We start from the raw sequence: 19185 nt of genomic DNA on the forward strand, positions 1-19185 counted from the left end.
TGGAGACCTCTTTCGATATTTCCAAATTCGAGATTATATACAGAAGAAGACTACGTTATTAGATAGTCTTTATAAATCAGATAGAGAATGTAGAGTACTACTATTTATCATTTACTACATGATGAAGTATCGGGAGATATGGACAATCTGCTTAAAACATGGGATCAGGATTTGGGACTAGAAATCTCTATAGAAACGTGGAATGACATGTGGGAAAACGCCAGAAGAATCACCATCTGTAACAGAACTCAGGCTATCCAGCTGAAGATACTTCATCGGGCCCATATAGCACTGGATCGATTGGCAAAATTTAAGGCGGGGCATCTCCAATGTGTCCCAAATGTAAAATAGAGGTGGACACTCTTGTACATTGTCTATGGACCTGTCATAAGATCCGTAGATCCTGGACTAAAGTAGCAAGTGCCCTGACAGAAATTTTAAGAACGGAAATTAAAGTGCACCCCGTATCTCTCCTTTTGGGCTTTTCGAACTTATCCTCCCTGGACACGTACGGGAAGAGACTATTTTCTATTCTCTCTTTCTGTGCAAGGAAAAATATTTTGGTAAACTGGGTGGCTGAGGGCCCCCCTGGACTTTTAAACTGGCACAGATTAATTATGGAATGTATTCCCCTTGACTTCCTTACAAATATGGTGCACCGAAAGACCGAGTTATTTTATAAAATATGGCAGCCCTTTTTGAATTATATGAATACAGATATTTCGGCTATCCTAACAAGGGCTTTTATTTAATTGAGATTACGAACCTGGCTGGTCCGGGCCCCTTTGGGAGAGGAATCCCGCACGAATACGGGTTTTGTTACATTTGATGTTAACACATTCTGAGCATGTATCTCACTGCACAATTTCTATGTTATCCGCTGTTTTTTTTCATCTCTCTTTCTCTTATTTGAATAATGTAAGAGACTTAAATATCCACCCTGGTTAGTTGTAGGTTAGATTAGTAGTTGAGTTTGTTTTTTTTCCTCGGTATTTTTCTTTTGTTAAATTTTGGTTATTATATATTTAAGATTTAATTGTATATCAATGTTTGTACTTGAGAGTTTTGTTTATTTTTGTAAACGTGTAAAAGTGTTAAATTTCTAATAAAAATATCTATAAAAAAAAGAAAACTACTCTGCACAGAGCAACAGTGATGAATGTAAAATTCAAATTGCCTCTCTTCCCTGTCTGCATATAACCAGGAGTTGGAGAATCATTCAACCTTCTTCACAATGGAGGCAAAACAAATTAACAAGTTTTTTTCCTGCTTGCAAGATGTTGCAACTCTCATTGCAATGGTTGCTACATTTATCAAACGCAGAAACAATTAACAAAAACTACTGAGAAATCTTGCTAGTGTTAGTGACTATTAAGATGGTTCATTGACTGGTGAAACAGTTTGGGGGTCTCCAGGTTACATCAAAAAATAACAGGTCACATTCTGCCAAAGGAAAATGGTGAGAAGTTATGGCTTTGTACAAGATTAAAAAAAAAACGGAGGGAAACCCACTTAATATTGACAAAGATGCGGTTTAGACCTCAAATCTTCAAAATGAAGAATTTTATTCCATGCATTCATTCTGGTAGACAGAGCAAAGCAACTTGCCTTGTCATCATTCTGCTGTTGATTAGTTTGTAATGGGGTAGGGGAACGACTCGCTGCATGGTGGGTAAATGTCACCATTTGGCTTAGAAAGTATTTGGTTTGAACATTCAAAGCATCAAAGGTTACTACAGCAATTCTTTCACTTAAAATGGACAAACATCAAATTTAATGAGGAAACAAACTAGATAACAGTTGTTGCTAGATTTTATCTAGAGTTAGATATATGGATAGGTTGCAGAAGGCAATCAACCACTTAAAGTCAACATCTCCAACTAGTGGAGCCAGGTGCTAGATTAGATTACTTACAGTGTGGAAACAGGCCCTTTGGCCCAACAAGTCCACACTGACTTGCCAAAGCGCAATCCACCCATACCCCTACATTTACCCCTTCACCTAACACTACGGGCAATTTAGCATGGCCAATTCACCTGACCTGCACACCTTTGGGTTGTGGGAGGAAACTAGAGCACCCGGAGGAAACCCACGCAGACACTGGGAGAACGTGCAAACTCCACACAGTCGCCTGAGGCGGGAATTGAACCCGGGTGTCTGGCGCTGTGAGGCAGCAGTGCTAACCACTGTGTCACCGTGCCGCCCATGATGTACTGAGAAATGGCTACCATATCTTGGGTTGTGCTGATCACTTTGTCATGTATAATTGATGCTTGGTACCTGGTATATTTAGAGCAAGGACTTAAATTCATAATAAATAAACAATCAAATGTCCAACAGGCTACCATCCTCTCCAGGGACTGGCGAATAAAACTAAGACAGATCACATGTTGGGTTGCCTCCACAATTATACATCGAGCAATACGGGAATTCAGAAGCTAAATCAATGAACCAAACATCTGAGTTAAAGAGCCCTCAATGCTTCTGGATATGGTTGGTTAGCCAGCCAGCTTGACTCAGTAGGGGCAATCCTCTCTACTCATGCTAACCTCAGTATCTTCAATGACATAATCTTTCTCGTTAGAATATAAAAAAACACTGACCCAGGTTTTGCAGTCAATGGTAAAGTTAACCATGGGAGAAAAGTTGCCCACAAAGATCTTTATGACATCAACATCCCCCCCTCTTGGCAGCAGTTTACAATTTGACACCAAATTAAGGAGATCCCGAGGTGTACAGCAGCAGTGACATCAGCAAGCAGGGAAATCATAGATATTCTCCGGCAAACCCAGAAAGTTAAAAACCACTCTTACTTCCAATTTAAAATTCCAGATAAAATATTAGTAGAAAACAAATGTTAGAAGTATGGAATTTATCAATGCAGAATTCTAACATTCCCCAACTGTAAATTATCTTTTCAAGGCTAATCAAGGTGTTCTGCTATAATTCTGAAGTTAATCCATTGTAGTTACACATCATTCAACAAGATTTAACTTTTTCAAAGATTTTTGCTGTGAGACCAAATGTAAAACTGGAATTTTTCATGACTTCACTGATCACTGAACTTTCACTCTCTTGGCAGGACCTCAACTGTGTCCCTCCAGTGGGTGCACTATCAGTGACAGCAACTTCTGATTAGATTAGATTACATTACATTACAGTGTGGAAATAGGCCCTTCGGCCCAACACGTCCACACCGACTCGCTGAAGTGTAACCCATCCATACCCCTACATTTACCCCTTACCTAACACTAGGGGCAATTTAGCATGGCCAATTCACCTGACCTGCACATCTTTGGACTGTGGGAGGAAACCGGAGCACCCGGAGGAAACCCACCTAACCACTGTGCCACCGTGCTCTGGATTTGCACATTATTCTGCTTAAACTTAACCCCTGAATTTCATGTTAGTTTCAGTGGCGTGATAACAGTGAATGCTGACTAGTTCACTGCTGTTACCACCACAATGTCCACGTCACTGGCCATTAGCTTCTATCGATGAGGCATTGCCAAAGTAAAATGCCCGAAGGTGCTTCTCAGGAAGGATACGAAACAGAATATATCAAACCACATAAGCGATTTAGTCAGATGACTAAAAGCTTTGTCAAAGAGATAAAAAAAAATATTGAAAAGGAATGGAAAGAGGTATAAAAGGATTAGAGATTAAAGGGATGGAATTCCAGAACTTCAGGCTTCCAGTCACCTTGGTCTTTTCACCAATGGATGAGAAATGAAAAACAAGGATGCTCAAAAGTTTAGAATTAGATGAGTGTAGATATCTCAAGGTTGTGAGGTAGAACAAGGAATGGAGGGTTTTGGAAATAATGGACGAATATTTTAAAGTCATTGCTTGGCCTGGTAAAAATCTAGATCGGAAAACTGGGAACAAGGCACGTGAGTGAGGATACAAGCAGAGGTTTTGATGATCCCAAGTGTGAGGTTAAGCTGTAAGACCAGCCAGGCATGGACAGTCCAGCCTAAAGCTAACAGAGACACGAATGAGTGTTTCGGTAGATAAGCAGAGTCTAGGATGAAGTCGTTCAAATCAACAGAACTTTGGTTTGATCACTTTTGCATATTGCATGCAATTCTGGTCTCCTTCCTATCAGAAGGATGCTGTGAAACTTGAAAGGGTTCAGCAAAGATATACAAGGATGTTGCCAGGGTCCCATTCAGTCGACAGCCTTGCCTTTCCAACAGTTTTACAGCAAACCCAAGCGGTCCTGCAATCCCACAGGCGCCTTTGTGGTGAGGCCACTGAGTGATAACCAGCACCTTTACACTCCAACCACAGCCACGACCTGAAATCTGCTACTCTGTCTTCCTTCTGTACCCCTCTCCAGCCTCCCAAGTGCAAGGCTCCACCTTACAATCAGTAGATTGCACTGGACGACCGATAGCAGCCAGGTTCAGTTTGGTATGAAGCTCAGTGACGACAGTTGAGGTTCAAATCTGGGTGCAAAGAGACTCTCCACAATGGAGTTTGTAGATTGTCTGCAGGATAGCCCAGACTTTTGGAATCTCATGACATGAGATAGCAGCCAAACCTACTGATGAGCACAGTGAAAGAAGTCAGAAAATCAATGCTAATGTCAGAATTCCACAAATGATAGGAATTTCTCAGCCCTGATACCTAGGTAGAACCTTAACAATGGCTGAGACATGGCTGCCAATAATAGGGAGCTTGAGCCTAAGTTCATACGAATGTGCAGAAGAAAATAAAGGCAAGTTTTGCAACATTGGAAATTAATCCTTCAAAGACAACCAGATTGTAATTTGGTAGAAAGTGCACTTTTCTAAAGAAAGATATATATAAAGAAAGAACAAGCATGTTGCTTTAATATTAAGCTTAATAACATTCTCCCTCTCAAAACAGTTCTATTAATAAACTGTGCTCCAGCTCAAAATTTCCAAACATGCAAACGCAATGTTTACACCACCACACCTGGAAGGCCTTACACTTACGTCAAGTTTTTATCTAATGGCTGAAGGACAATAGAGTTAGAGTTTTGGAAGTAGTTCCATAAAGTGCGATGGAAGCAGATTCAGTTATAGGCTTCAAAGAGGATAATCTTACAGGGTTACAGGAAAACAGAAGGGGAATCAAACTAGCTGACTTGCTTTTGCAGAGAGATGGAAAGGACATGCTGTATCAATTCTGATCTTCCATTACCATTTTGTAGTTCTATAAGTTGAGTTGGCAAAGCAATGCAGAAACTATAATCAGCTTCAGTTCGAGAAAGGTTAAAATCAACCAGAGGTCTACAGACTGCTTGAATTCAGTACTAGGTGTTGCATGTGATGAACAAGAGGCAGTTCTTAATCAACATGTAGTAGTAGTGATGGGCTGTTGCTAACACGCAGAAAAAAACACAACCTGCTTGAATGTGGCTGTGGGGGAAAAATTTGAAAAAACTCAAGGTAAGAGTGTCACTGGTTATGAAATAATTTGATTTTTGTCTGCAACTGATAATACACTAAGTTGACTTTTAGAACATAATTTTAACCAAATGTAGTGTAACCCATCTTTAAGTGGGTATGTAACGAATTAAAACTTCACAGAAATTAAATGAATTTGTTTTACCTTACAGACTGACATGATGTTGACGTTTATCATCTTGTTGATAACCTAAGAGAAAGAAAAATTCTCTGTTAAACTTGTTACTATAATAATTCAGCCTCTACTTTCTCAATGTTACAGCAATGGGAATGGGTAGACACTTGTACAAAGAGAAGGTGGATACTATTTGCTACGCAGGTCACAGAATACAGAACAGAGCATTCAGCCCAATGATCACATACCACATTTATGCTCCATTTGGGCATTCACTCATTTTTAGTTAAATCTATCCTGTATCCACTCTTATTCGTATGTTTGTCTAGCTTTGCCTTAAATGAGTTTTCACTTCAAACACTCCTTTTGGTATTAGGTTTCACATGCGCACCTCTATTTAAGTAAAAATAATTCTACCAAATTCCCTTAAATCTTTTGACGACTAGCTCATATTGGTGAACTTTAGTTGCGCTCTTCCCTGGAAGTGGAAGCATTCTCTCGATTATGTTGTCAAACCATTCATTCACAATTTGAAATACCTCCAGCAGGTCACCTTTCGGGCCTTTTCTTTGCCCCAGGAGACATTACCAGTCTGTCAATCCTTTCCTGATATGTATGTCCACACATTCTTCATATCAACATTGTAAACCTCCTCTGCATCCTATTCAGAACTAGCTGCCTTCTTAAGTATGGTCTAGAAAAGATCCAAAATAGAGAAGTTTTGCTAAGCTATTTTTCAATTCTACCCCTATAGAAATGAAGTTCAGTACTTTTTTACTCATTTTAGTGGCCTTAACAATAGCATATTTGTTTTCATATCCTTACTATTCCACTACAACCCCCCAGATTTGCAACGTGAGTCACATTGTCCATTTCCTAAGAAAACTAGGTAAATTGGTCAATCTCATGTTAATCTGCTGCACTTTGGTGCAGTCCTCTTTGATATCAACTTCTGTCGCAATTTGGTGTTTTTGATTGCTAAGTCCAAATGACTTGTGCAAATTATGAACAGCAGTGGTCCCAGCAATGAACTTGCGACAATCTCTTCTCACCTTCTGCCATTCTGAATAACATTTACTCTCACGGCTTTGTCCTGAAGCCAGCAAACAATCCATTCTGCCACCATTGCTTTATGCACCTACATGCCCAAGCCCTTCTGCTCCTACACATCCTTTAGAGTGCACTTTTTAGTTTATGTTGTCTCCCCATGTTTTTTTTCTATTAAAATTAATCATTTCACATTTCTCCACATTGGACTCCACTCCCCAGCCATCCATCCCACCAACTTGCCGAAATTCTTTTGGTCTACACCAACTTCCTTAGAGTTCACAATGTTCCCAAGCTACGCATTATCCTCACATTTTGAAACTATGGGGTGTCCATCAAGGTTTAGGTCATTAATATAATTAGAAAGAGCAAGGATCCCAACAACAATCCCTGGAGAGCTCATCTACAAACCTTCCTCCAGCCGAAAAACGTCCATTGACAACTACTCTCTGCAGCAATACTATTTCAGTCCCTTCAATACGATGCTATAACATAGCCCACAAGCCTCTTGCCTGACAATGAATCAATGACTTTTCAAAGTCCAAGTAAAACACATCAATAGTATCACTCTTATTAACTGTCTCTGTATCTCTTAAAAAAAAAACGCTTGCAATTTAGATAAGCAGTTAAAAAGCTAAGTCATTGTAGAAACTTCAATTTGATTGTGTAAGCTAAAAGAACAGATGCGCTGGAGATTGAGAGATGAGAACAGGAGGTGCAGCAGCTGGAGGTAGGGGAAGTTAAATAATGATGATATGGAGAACTTTACATGGCAATGATAACGTATGGTTGGTCTAGAAAAAGATGCTCAGGATATGACCAGCACAAATCTGAGAGAATGACAGGGCAGTGGAAGGGGCTAACTGGATAAAAGCTAGGATGCTAGACATGCTCCCCTCAGGTCCCTGCAGCAGTAGAAGAATCATGGATTCTGGGTGGCATGGTGGCTCAATGGTTAGCACAGCTGCCTCACAGCTCCAGGGAACCAGGTTCAATTCCACCCTCAGGCACATTCTCTCCATATCTATGTGGGTTTCCTCCAGTTGCCCCAGTTTCTTCCCACAGTCCAAAGATGTGCAGGTTAAGTAGTCTGGTCATGCTAAATTGCCCATTGTGTCCAAAGCCACACGAAATGTAGGATTACAGGGATAGGTAGGGGGATGTGTCAGGGTGGGTTACTGTTCAAAGGGGTGGTGTGGAGTTGATGGACCAAATGGCATGCTTCCACACCATAGGGATTCTATGAAAGACCAGAAGCAACAGATGTAAGGAAAGAGAGAATTAAGCCTGATAATCAATGCAGCAACAAATGCAAGTTCTTCTGTTTCAACTTATTATGGATAGTAGAACCTGTGTTAAAATGAAAATCTCTGCTTGAGTTTACATCAAACTTAATTTATAGTAATCCTATCTTGATAAATTAATTTCACAAATAAACTTTGTTCCTGTGCTTCTGCACCTGTAAAGACAGCATAGCTCAAGTGCTGTAAATCGATGCTGACTGTTATATTATTCTTTGTCAATTCCTTTAGTAGGAATTCCATTCTGTTTCATACCACCAACTGTTAGCTGACAGGTTCCTTGGACAATTCTGTCCCCTTGTTTTAAATGTAGGAATTATATTTGCTATTTGTCAGACTTCTGGCACTACACCTTGCTTATTACAAATTATTTACGAAGTGTTGTCATGTCTCTGCTATTTCTCCCCAAGATCTTTAAAATGTGCATGCAATCCATCCAAATCATGGGCTTTCCCCTCTGAGTTTCCATTTAGTCAACAGATTCACTTATTTTTATTTCCGTGTACTTATCTCACTATTCATTATACATTATGTTTACTTGTTCCATCTCTCCAGTAGACAAGGGAAAGAAATAATTTAATATTTCAACCAGCTGTCATTGCCATATCCTGTCTATCTCGTAATGGTCATACTATGATTTAACTACCTTTATTATTAATGTGCCAGTAAATATTACTGTTTTATGTTATTTGACAATTTTACATCTTCTCTTTGCCTTTCTAATTATTTTGACGCTCTCCAAATCTCATCAACCTTGCATTCCTTATCAGTCTACATATTCAAAGTCTCTTTCTCTTTCTGATCATCAATTGTTCTGTTCCCTCGCCAGCTGAGGTTATGATAAGGGCTTTCTTCTCAACCTGTTCACTTACCTAAGACCCATGCAGCAGGTGATCATCAGGTTGAACCACTACCAGTCATCTCTCTCTCTCTCTCTCTCTCTCTGTCTCTAATGAGAAAGTCCTCTGAGACTTTACCTTTATATTCATCCATGGAGTCCTACTGATGTCTAGTTGGTCCTGTCCTTTCAGCGGAATACCTTGCTCCTCCATTGATGAGATTGAGCCTGGATTATTTCTCTCTATGGTATTTTATTTTTATTTGTCTTTTGCTGAGCCCAAGCTGTGCTCCCTTTTCTCAAGTACAACTATTATTTTAGAAGAAAAGAAAATTTACAGCCCAGTAACAGACCCTTTGGTCCTCCAAGCCTGAGCTGATCCAAATGTACTGTCTAAACCTGTCGGTCAATTCCTAAGCATCTGTATCCCTCTGCTCCCCACCTACTCATGCATTTGTCCAGACGCAGCTTAAATGAACCTACAGTACCTGCCTCTACCACCTCTGCTGGCAATGTGCTCCAAACATCCACCACCCTCTGTATGAAATACTTACCGTGTGTATCCCCTTAACAGGAGGAAAAAAAGATGACATGCCATGCATTACCCGAATTCAACCAAGTCTCTTTAAATGCCCCAGCAACCCTCTCAATCCATTGTTTAAACCAAACAGATTACTTCACCAAAAACAACAAGTTTGTTTTCACTCAGACTTGATTAGCCTGCACATTTTGAAAGCTGGCATTCACTAAAATGAGCACTGTCATCAACTCATGACTGAACACCTTAGCAAAGAATACAGCACCTCTTCCTGAGGAGCATTTGTTTTTATGGAATTACCACTTGTTTCCTGATAAAGGGCTTTTGCCCGAAACGCCGATTTTCCTGCTCCTCAGATGCTGTCTGACCTGCTGTGCTTTTCCAGCACCACTGTAATCTTGACTCTAATCTCCAGCATCTGCAGTACCCACTTCTGCCTACTTGTTTCTCAACAGCCTAGCCCAAAATGTTAATACCTTCAAGGAGACAGTCTGCAAATGAGCATTAACTATTTCCCATCTGCAAGGCGGCTTTCAGGTTGGCATCAATAATGAGCTTAGCATTAAGCTCCACTATTTACATTATCCACAATGTCCGTGGCTCTTCTAAAATACTTTTATGGACATGAGTAATTGCTTCCCTCCAGTGTTTCTGAACTTGACATCTTGATCAAATGATTGCATGCACAGCACAGGAAGAGATGTAGATTTCTAGATCAATGCAAATCTAATCTTGTAATACAAATTGCAAACCCATCTTTCAGTTCGTGAGACAAAGAGCTGACAGCATTAAGCAGATGCAAAAGATGGCAACCAGGGACAGAAAACCAATGAAAAGGCAGCATAAAGTTGGTAGAGAGAGAGGGGGAAGAGAATGAGAGAGAGGTGAAATGTACAAAATAAAGTACAAAGATGCAGATTAAAAGTTACCATAGTTAGAAACAAAGCAATCCAAGCCACACCAATTTTTGCTTTCAGAATTTATTTTTAACGTTAGATTCCCTACAGGATGGAAACAGGCCCTTCGGCCCAACAAGTCCACACCAACCCTCCGAAGAGTAACCCACCCAGACCCATTTCCCTCTGACTAATGCACTTAACACTATGGGTAATTTAGGATGGCCAATCCACCTGACCTGCACATCTTTGGACTGAGGTGGGAAACTGGAGCACCCAGAGGAAACCCACAAAGGCATAGGGAGAATGTGCAAACACCACACAGAATGGCGCCCAAGGCTGGGTTTGAATCCAGGTGCCTGGCGCTGTGAGGCTGCAGTGCTAACCACTGAGCCACCATGCTGCCCCTTTATTCAAGGAAATGCTTTCAGAGTTCCTCCCTAACTTTGGGTCATGTAATTTTCCTCTGGATTTCCTGACCTTTGGAAAGGTCCTTGGATGGAAAGCTCTTTTTTTTTTAAGAAACGTAGGCTACTCTTACCTTCGTCCTTGATTTACCTTTTGAGAAAAAGAAGCACTTGGATTTTACTCAGAATTCCCTCAACAGAAAATTGACACTTTTTAGCACTAGGTGTTTGATGTTGAGATTCGGTCAGGGTGTTGGGTTATGCACTAGGAACTTCTTTTGGGTGGGGGGGGAGGAAAAAGAGAGAAGAGAGAGTAGATTCTGCTGGGGGCGGGGGAAGTAAATTCAGCTATAGTTTTTAACTGCAGCATACAGAGGTGGAAAATCTCTGCATTGAACATTGAAAATGTTCCATACCACGATATGTGGAGCTGGTGGAAAGTGGACCACACCCACAGTGAGTGTTGGCTGCATGAGTGACTTTGGTTCAAAGTTCATAAGCTGAGTCTGAGCTGCGGACACTGAGACATACCAGAGGACACCATTTAAGGAGTGTGATGAGATGATGACTTGAAGAGGTGTATGTTATTCTGTTTTTTTTTTCATTTTATGAAGAGAGAATGAGACAGAGGCTTCGAGCAGTCTGCTCAAAGCCAATAAAACAAACAGCTTGAGGAGCCTTGGGGGATTTTTAAAAATTGAAACAATAGAAGAAGCCTGAATGGGTGGTGTCAAACTGTTCAAGCATTTTTCCCCCAACTCCTTTCCATGTACCGCCTCACCATAAGGACTGGACCAGACACAAAATCCTGCAATTCCCTGGTTTCTCTCTCAATTCTGGACCTACCCTCCGAAACGATCTCAACAAACAAATACTCAATTACTATATTGAAAGTTCAACAGCCTACCTCTGATCTAAATGTAACCTGAAACAAATAGGTGGCTGTTTTAACAAATTAGCTGCAGAAAACCCCCCTTGCAAGTTTGCCAACAAAATGGATTTCTCTGTCAAGTAATTTTGATAAATATTAATTCACTTATATACCAAAAGATCATGTCTAAATATCTAGAAAGTCATACAATTTTACGTTGCAGACTTCCAGACATGTTTAACACAATGCTACGTTTTACACAGATTATAACCATCCATTTCTGGCTTTTATTGGTAGAGGAATTGAGTTCCGGAGTCCTGAGGTCATGATGCAGTTGTATAAGACTCTGGTACGGCCGCATCTGGAATATTGTGTGCAGTTTTGGTCGCCATACTATAGGAAGGATGTGGAGGCATTGGAACGGGTGCAGAGGAGGTTTACCAGGATGTTGCCTGGTATGGAAGGAAAATCGTATGAGGAAAGACTGAGGCACTTGGGGCTGTTTTCACTAGAGAAAAGAAGGTTTAGGGGTGACTTGATTGAGGTGTACAAGATGATTAGGGGGTTAGATAGGGTCGACAGTATGAACCTTTTCCCGCGTATTGAGTCGGGTATTACAAGGGGGCATAGCTTTAAATTAAGGGGGGGTAGATATAGGACTGATGTTAGGGGTAGGTTCTTCACTCAGCGAGTCGTTAGTTCATGGAATGCCCTGCCAGTAACAGTGGTGGACTCTCCCTCTTTATGGGCATTTAAGAGGGCATTGGATAGGTATATGGAGGATAGTGGGTTAGTGTAGTTTAGGTGGGCTTGGATCGGCGCAACATCGAGGGCCCAAGGGCCTGTACTGCGCTGTATTCTTCTATGTTCTATGTTCTGTTTTTATTACAAGTCTTATTTCCATCACTTTTGTTCCATTTAATGTAAGTTCTGATATAGTACATTGTTTCCTTTTCTCGACTGGTGCTTTTTTTGAACATTTTGTTCCTGCTTGCTGCACGTCAACTAATGTGCTCTGAATTGATTCTTCAAAAATTTATGAAAATGATATGAGCCAATTAGGTGCAAATGTGATGTACTTTCAAGTGAAACACAGATGTAACAGAATGAAGAGCTTTCCATGAATAGATAAATCAAGCATAGATCAAATATATTTGGCACTGAAACATGTAAAAATCTCATCCCTGATTCAGTTTTTTTTTAAATATAGAATTTATTTTTTTCAAATAAAATGGGTGTATATGCTCCCAAGCTGAATATAGCCACTATGATCCATTAGTACGTGCATGTTCAGCTGTAAGAGGATATAAAAGAACAAAGAACAGTACAGCAGAGGAATTGGCCCATTGGCCCACCAAGACTGTGCCAACACATGGTGCCTTTCTAAACCAGAAACCTTTTGCAACTATACAGGCTGTAACCCTCTACTGTCAAGATGCCCTTAAATGTTGCCAATGTATCCACCTAAACTACCTCCGCTGGCAGCAAATTCCAGGCACTTACCACCCTGTGTTTAAAAAAAAACTTCCCTCTCACATCTCCCTTACCCCCTTTTACCTTAAACTGATGCCCCAAATAACTGACATTTCTACCCTGGGAAAAAGACTTTCCATTCTATTCATATACTTCAATAATTCTGTGAACCTCTAACAGATTGCCCTTCATACTTCAAAACACAACTGGAAACAAACTAAGTTTGTGCAATCTCGCCTCCAGGTAATACCCTCCAAACCAGGCAACATCCTGACAAAATATTTCTTTACCCTCTCCAATGCTTCCACACCATTCTGGTAGTGCGGCAAATAGAACTGTACAAAATATTCCAAACTTGGCCTAACTAAACCTCTATATAGCTTGCCAATTTTTACACTCTATGGCCCAAGAAGTGGAGACAAGCACCCCATATGCCTTCTTGACCATATCAGCCACTTGTGTTGCCACTTTCAGGGAACTGGTGACCTGTGCACCTCGATCCTTCGGTATCAAGGGTTCTGCCTTTTACTGTGTACTTTACTCTTTATTCCCCAGCAACCAATGTCTACTCCCTTGTCTATAGGTGAATAAAATCCTTGCTTACTTGAACTCCACGAATTTGACAGAATTTTCACTAACCTTTAACCAATGGTTTGGTTATCAGGACCAGTGGGACTAGAAGCAGACCTAATAGTAATATCAGGCTGCCAAGTACATTTAGTCCATTGCTCATTAGATAAGGTGATCGGTATTTCAGGCAGGGAGCTGGTCGGCCAATTTGGGATCTGAATCAAGGGACGGTTTTGCAAGTGAAGTAATCAAAGGCAGCGCAGACCACAGATCGTAGGCTCGGTCACAGAGTCATAGAGATGTACAGCATGGAAACATACCCTTCGATCTATGCCGACCAGATATCCCAACCCAATCTAGTCCCACCTGGCCCATATCCCTCCAAATCCTTCCTATTCATATACCCATCCAAATGCCTCTTAAATGTTGCAATCGTACCAGCCTCCACCATATCCTCTGGCAGCTCATTCCATACACGTACCACGTGAAAAAGTTGCCCCTTCGGTCTCTTTTATATCTTTCCCCTTTCACCCTAAAACTATGCCCTCTAGTTCTGGACTCCCTGATCCCAGGGAAAGACTTTGTCTATTTATCCTATCCATGCCTCTCAATTTTGTAAACCTCTATAAGGTCACCCTCAGCCTCTGACACTCAGGGAAAACAGCCCCAGCCTGTTCAGCCTCTCTCTATAGCTCAAAGCCTCCAACCCTGACAACATCCTTGAAAGGGTTCAGAAAAGATTTTCAAGTTTCACAATATCTTTCCGATAGGAAGGAGACCAGAATTGCACGAAATATTCCAACAGTGGTCTAACCAATGTCCTGTACAGCCGCAACATGACCTCCCAACTCCTGTACTCAATACTCTGACCAATAAAGGAAAGCATACCAAACGCCTTCTTCACTATCCTATCTTCCTGTGACTCCACTTTCAAGGAGCTATGAACCTGCACTCCAAGATGTCTTTGTTCAACAACACTTCCTAGGACAAGTCCTGCTAAGATTTGCTTTCCCAAAATGCAGCACCTCATATTTATCCAAATTAAACCCCATCTGCCACTTCGCAGCCCATTGGTGCATCTGGTCCAGACTCTGTTGTAATCCGAGGTAACCCTCTTCGCTATCCACTACACCTCCAATTTTGGTGTCATCTGCAAACTTACTAACTGTACCTCTTATGCTCGCATCAAAATCATTTATGTAAATGACAAAAAGTAGACGACCCAGCACCGATCCTTGTAGCACTCCACTAGTCACAGGCATCCAGTCTGAAAAACAACCCTCCACCACCACCCTCTGTCTTCTACCTTTGAGCCAGTTCTATATCCAAATGGCTAGTTCTCCCTGTATGCTCCTTGGGTAAACCAGGTGAACTAATCTATTAATATAGATGAGCCCCTTATTTCCCATTGGAAATGGTAGAATAAAATGGGGAAGTCTGCTTCCCATAGAAATGTGACAAACAACTGGTAACTTCCGTTACGACAGACCAAGATCCAAAAAGTGGAGATTCGAAGGATTACTCAATGAACTTTTGGTGGACAAGACAATTTTTAATTAGTAAGAGAATCAGGCCTTTGGGGATAAGGCAGGAAAAGTGGAATTGAGGGATATCGTATCAGCTGTTATTTCAATGAATGGTAGAGTGGGCACAATGGGCCAAATAATTTACTTCCTCTCCTGCATCTTATCCTCCAAGGAGAAAGTGAGGTCTGCAGATGCTGGAGATCAGAGATGGAAATGTGTTGCTGGAAAAGCGCAGCAGGTCAGGCAGCATCTAGGGAACAGGAGAATCGACGTTTCGGGCATTAGCCCTTCTTCAGGAAGAAGGGCTAATGCCCGAAACGTCGATTCTCCTGTTCCCTAGATGCTGCCTGACCTGCTGCGCTTTTCCAGCAACACATTTCCATCTCTTATCCTCCAAGGACAAGGTGGATACAGGCGAAACTATTAAGGCAGGCTGGGACATTTCAAGGACCCCAGGGAGGCACAAGGAATAATGAAGCAAACAAAGAAAGAAAAGAACAATTTTATGTCAGTGCTATCTAAAAATGGGTCGGTCAGAAAGTAAATTGGAGACAGCCAAACTAACCCAGACAAGGGAAAAGATGAAGAGATGTGAAGAAAACAGGTGGGACAGACCTGTTTTTGTCCCTTTTCATTGGTAAACCTGCCCTCACAGAGCTAAGGCAGAGATAGGTGCCAAACCCAAACAACCCTGGTTAAGACCTGATCATCACAACAACCAAACATTTATTTCATCCTGGTTAACAGAATATCTTTTATCGTTGGCAACTGATATTAAAAGAAATGGGAATTCCCAGGGCCAGTTGAAATAACCATGTGTTTTGGAAACAATTGGAAGAAATGAGAGAGATTCACAGCACGCATTGAAGAAAAATCACAATCTCAGAATTGTTAGATGCAGAGTGATCTTCAGCCCATTGTGCTTGCACCAGCTCGCCGAATGTTCATTTGTGTCGTTCTCCCATTCCTTCCTTGTAAATCCTGTACATTATTTTTATTTAAATAATCACAATGCCTTCTTGAATGCCTCAACTGAGCCTGTCACCACACCTTCAGGCAGTGCATTCCAGGCTCGAACCACTCGTTAAGTGAAAAAGTTTTTTCACGTTTACTTCTTTTGCAAAGCACTTCAAATCTGTGCCCTTTCTTTTCTGAATCTTTTTCGAACATTAACATTTTCTCCAGTTTCCTCTCCACTTTAATGACTAATGCAAAGTTACAGTTGGGTCTCTCTACTTGTGTACACTTTTAGGATGGCAACTTTTATTTTATCATCTATTTTCTTACTACCCTACAATGAAATACACCTGCTACCTATATGCCTTCACCAACAACTAGTCAATGCCCTTTTGAAGTTCTGAACTGTCCTTCTCACACAGATTATGTTTCCACTTTTGTTCCTCTTCAAAATTTGAAACTGTCCACTGAATTCTAGGTTAAATGAGATTCCTCCTCATCCTTCTAAACTCAGAGCACAGGTCAGAGTCCTCAACTGCTCTATATACAACAAGCCCTTCACATTCCCATGATCACCCCCTCTGGACACCCCTTCAATGCCAGCACACCCTTCCTTTATATACAGGGCTCAAAACTGCTCAATATTCCAATACAGTCAAATTAGCGCTTCATACTGCCTCAGCAGTATATCCCTATAATGTATTCTAATCCTCTCAAAGTGCAAGTATATGGGAACAGTCATGCATCACGTTGGTTCAGGACCTTTTGGATACATATTTGAGTCTCTACAAGTGGAGGAGGAAATGAGTAGGGACCCCAAACAGCAACGGTATGAACTCCCATTCTCAATTGTGAGGGGGGGCCTCTTGATGACGGTGTGAATTTTGTATTGAATGACTACCTGCTCCTAGAAGACACTGAAACCCATCAGTGACAATTCTGCTGCAATGATGTCAGGTAGTTTTCTCGGAACAGTCTTTAAGGCAACCAGTGGTGCTTTGATGGATAATGGGACGATAGAGGATTGAAATATTGCAATAACTGCACCTTCTGCTAACAAGTCAGAGGTGCGTTTACTATGGGAGATTTCCATCTTGTAGAAAAGAGTCTCACTGGTCATAGTACTGGTTCTTGTCATGTGAAATATGTATCAGTGACTTATAAAAGTGAAATCATTACATTCAGACAGTCATACACAGATTCTAGTTTTACTAGTTAATTCGAAATTTTGAATATATTAACATTTCTGCAGAAACAACAACTTGCTGAACGTTAGATTAAAAAAAATGCAAGATAAATTTCTGTACTATGAATCTCAGGAATGTTCTGCAGTGCAATTGTTTCGCTCCAACCTTCTGCGATGTTTCTATACTGTTGCCACTTGAGGGTGCTGTTACACACAAATTCTCATCTGAATGCTCTCCAGAATAAAGTTCAGCCCTCTGAACGTAACAGCCAGTTTGCAAACAAAGCACCAAATTAGGCATTGAATTTTGCTATTGCTTCTGCTGCCCTTGCTGTCTTTAAGCACTGCTGATGTCTGCCCCAATGCTGCCTCTGCAGACTAATAGAACAACGTGACAGAGATCAAGGTGAACTGTTGATAGAATGGCTACGTTTTTTATAAAATTCTTCTACTCGATGTTGATACTGCCACTTGTTGCTCTTACCTGATTTCCCACTCTAGCAAACAGCCATCAAAAAAGGAAACAAGTTGGTCTGTTATATATGTTGTAAGGTTCTGTGGTTCAACTTTTACAATTGGGAGCAAACAATAGGGTGGTCATAGCCTGCAGTCATGAGTCAGAAGTGCATCGGGGGGATTACTAGTTTCTACTGGAGGAGTTTCCGGGAAAATGCTCCAAAGTGCTCAGTAACTCTCTAGTATAATTCGAATGCACCCTTCCAATGATAGCTGGAAGGGTGGGGGACCTTACTTTATCATTAGAGAAGGATGCAATTTGTTGCATCCCGCAGAAAGTGTTCCACCAGCTCGACCATAAGAAATAAGCCAGCCATTTGATCATCACTTGCTCTTCTAAGTGGGCTTCACTGTTCCATGTTCAGGAAGCATCAAATCCAAAATTATTCCTGGGTAAGCAAACATTAAGTAAAATAGCAGCTCAAACAGAGCATGTCTAAGGTATACAAACTGAAGGCATGCAATAATTTAACCTTCTCACATAAGGAGACAGTTTTACAATTCTGTATTTCCCTCAACCGCACTGTGAAAGGATTAAACATAGAAGAACTCACACATTAAGGAGTTGAGAATGGGGGATCCAAGATGGCGGCAACCCAGCAAGTCTGAGTCTACAGTGCTCCTCCCAAGACCTAGGCAAAGTGGACCACACACCCCCACCACACTCACCAAATCATTTAAAATAGCTGTTTAATTTAGTTAGTTGCTTAGTACTAAATTTAAACAATCTAATCTTTAGTAAAAATGACTAAAGGGAAGGGAGCCCGCAGTTCTCAGCAAGCAGGAACCCCTCCCCTACTCTCTCCAGCTGCAGCAGAGGCGTCTGCAGCCACCCCGGGGGACTTACCTACAGTGACGAGCCTTGTGGAAATCATCTCCAAACTGGATGCAAAGATTGACGCTTTCATTGAAGAATCCCGAAGTCGATGGGACTCACTCTCGGCCGCGCTGCAAAAGCACGACCGAGACATTAAAGAAATCGAGCGCCGATTCGGAGGGGCTGAGCTAAAGGCCGCGACCTCCGAAACCACAGCGCAATCGGCCATGGATCAGGTCTGGACTCTCTAACAGCGAGTCCGGACCTTAGAGAATCATATTGATGACCTCGATAATCGAGGTCGCCGAAAAAATATTGGTTTGCTGGGCCTTCCCGAATGGGAAGAGTAAGGCCAGCTTACAGCATTCCTCGAGCAGTGGCTGCCACAGCTTTTAAATCTGGAGGCTGGATCAGGCTAGGTAAGGGTGAAATGGGCCTACCGGGTTGCAATACGCGGGCCCGGCTCGAACCAGCGTCCCCGCCCAGTCCTGTTTCGGCTGCAGAGCTACAAGGAGAGGCAGATACTCCTAGAAGCCTCTAGAAATCTTGGAAAAGATTCCCAAGCCATCATCTATAAAGGATCCAAGATCATGTTATTCCAGGACTTTTCCCCAGCTCTGGTCCAAAAGAGGAAGGCATTCGATGAGGCGAAGAAGTGTTTAAGGGACTTAAATATTCAGTACTCCTTA

At 41.5% G+C, this 19185-nt stretch overlaps 1 protein-coding gene across 1 annotated transcript in view; it reads right to left on the bottom strand.

The window, feature by feature from the left end:
* hsd17b12a (hydroxysteroid (17-beta) dehydrogenase 12a) overlaps positions 1 to 19185 on the bottom strand; it is a 174865-nt gene that overhangs the window by 67260 nt on the left and 88420 nt on the right. Inside the window, exon 6 of the mRNA XM_043705480.1 lies at positions 5584 to 5628. Coding sequence (XP_043561415.1) covers positions 5584 to 5628 — 45 coding nt within the window. The remainder of the gene's footprint in view (positions 1 to 5583; positions 5629 to 19185) is intronic.

The sequence above is a fragment of the Chiloscyllium plagiosum genome, chromosome 16 (assembly GCF_004010195.1).
Source record: "Chiloscyllium plagiosum isolate BGI_BamShark_2017 chromosome 16, ASM401019v2, whole genome shotgun sequence".
Taxonomy (NCBI): domain Eukaryota; kingdom Metazoa; phylum Chordata; class Chondrichthyes; order Orectolobiformes; family Hemiscylliidae; genus Chiloscyllium; species Chiloscyllium plagiosum.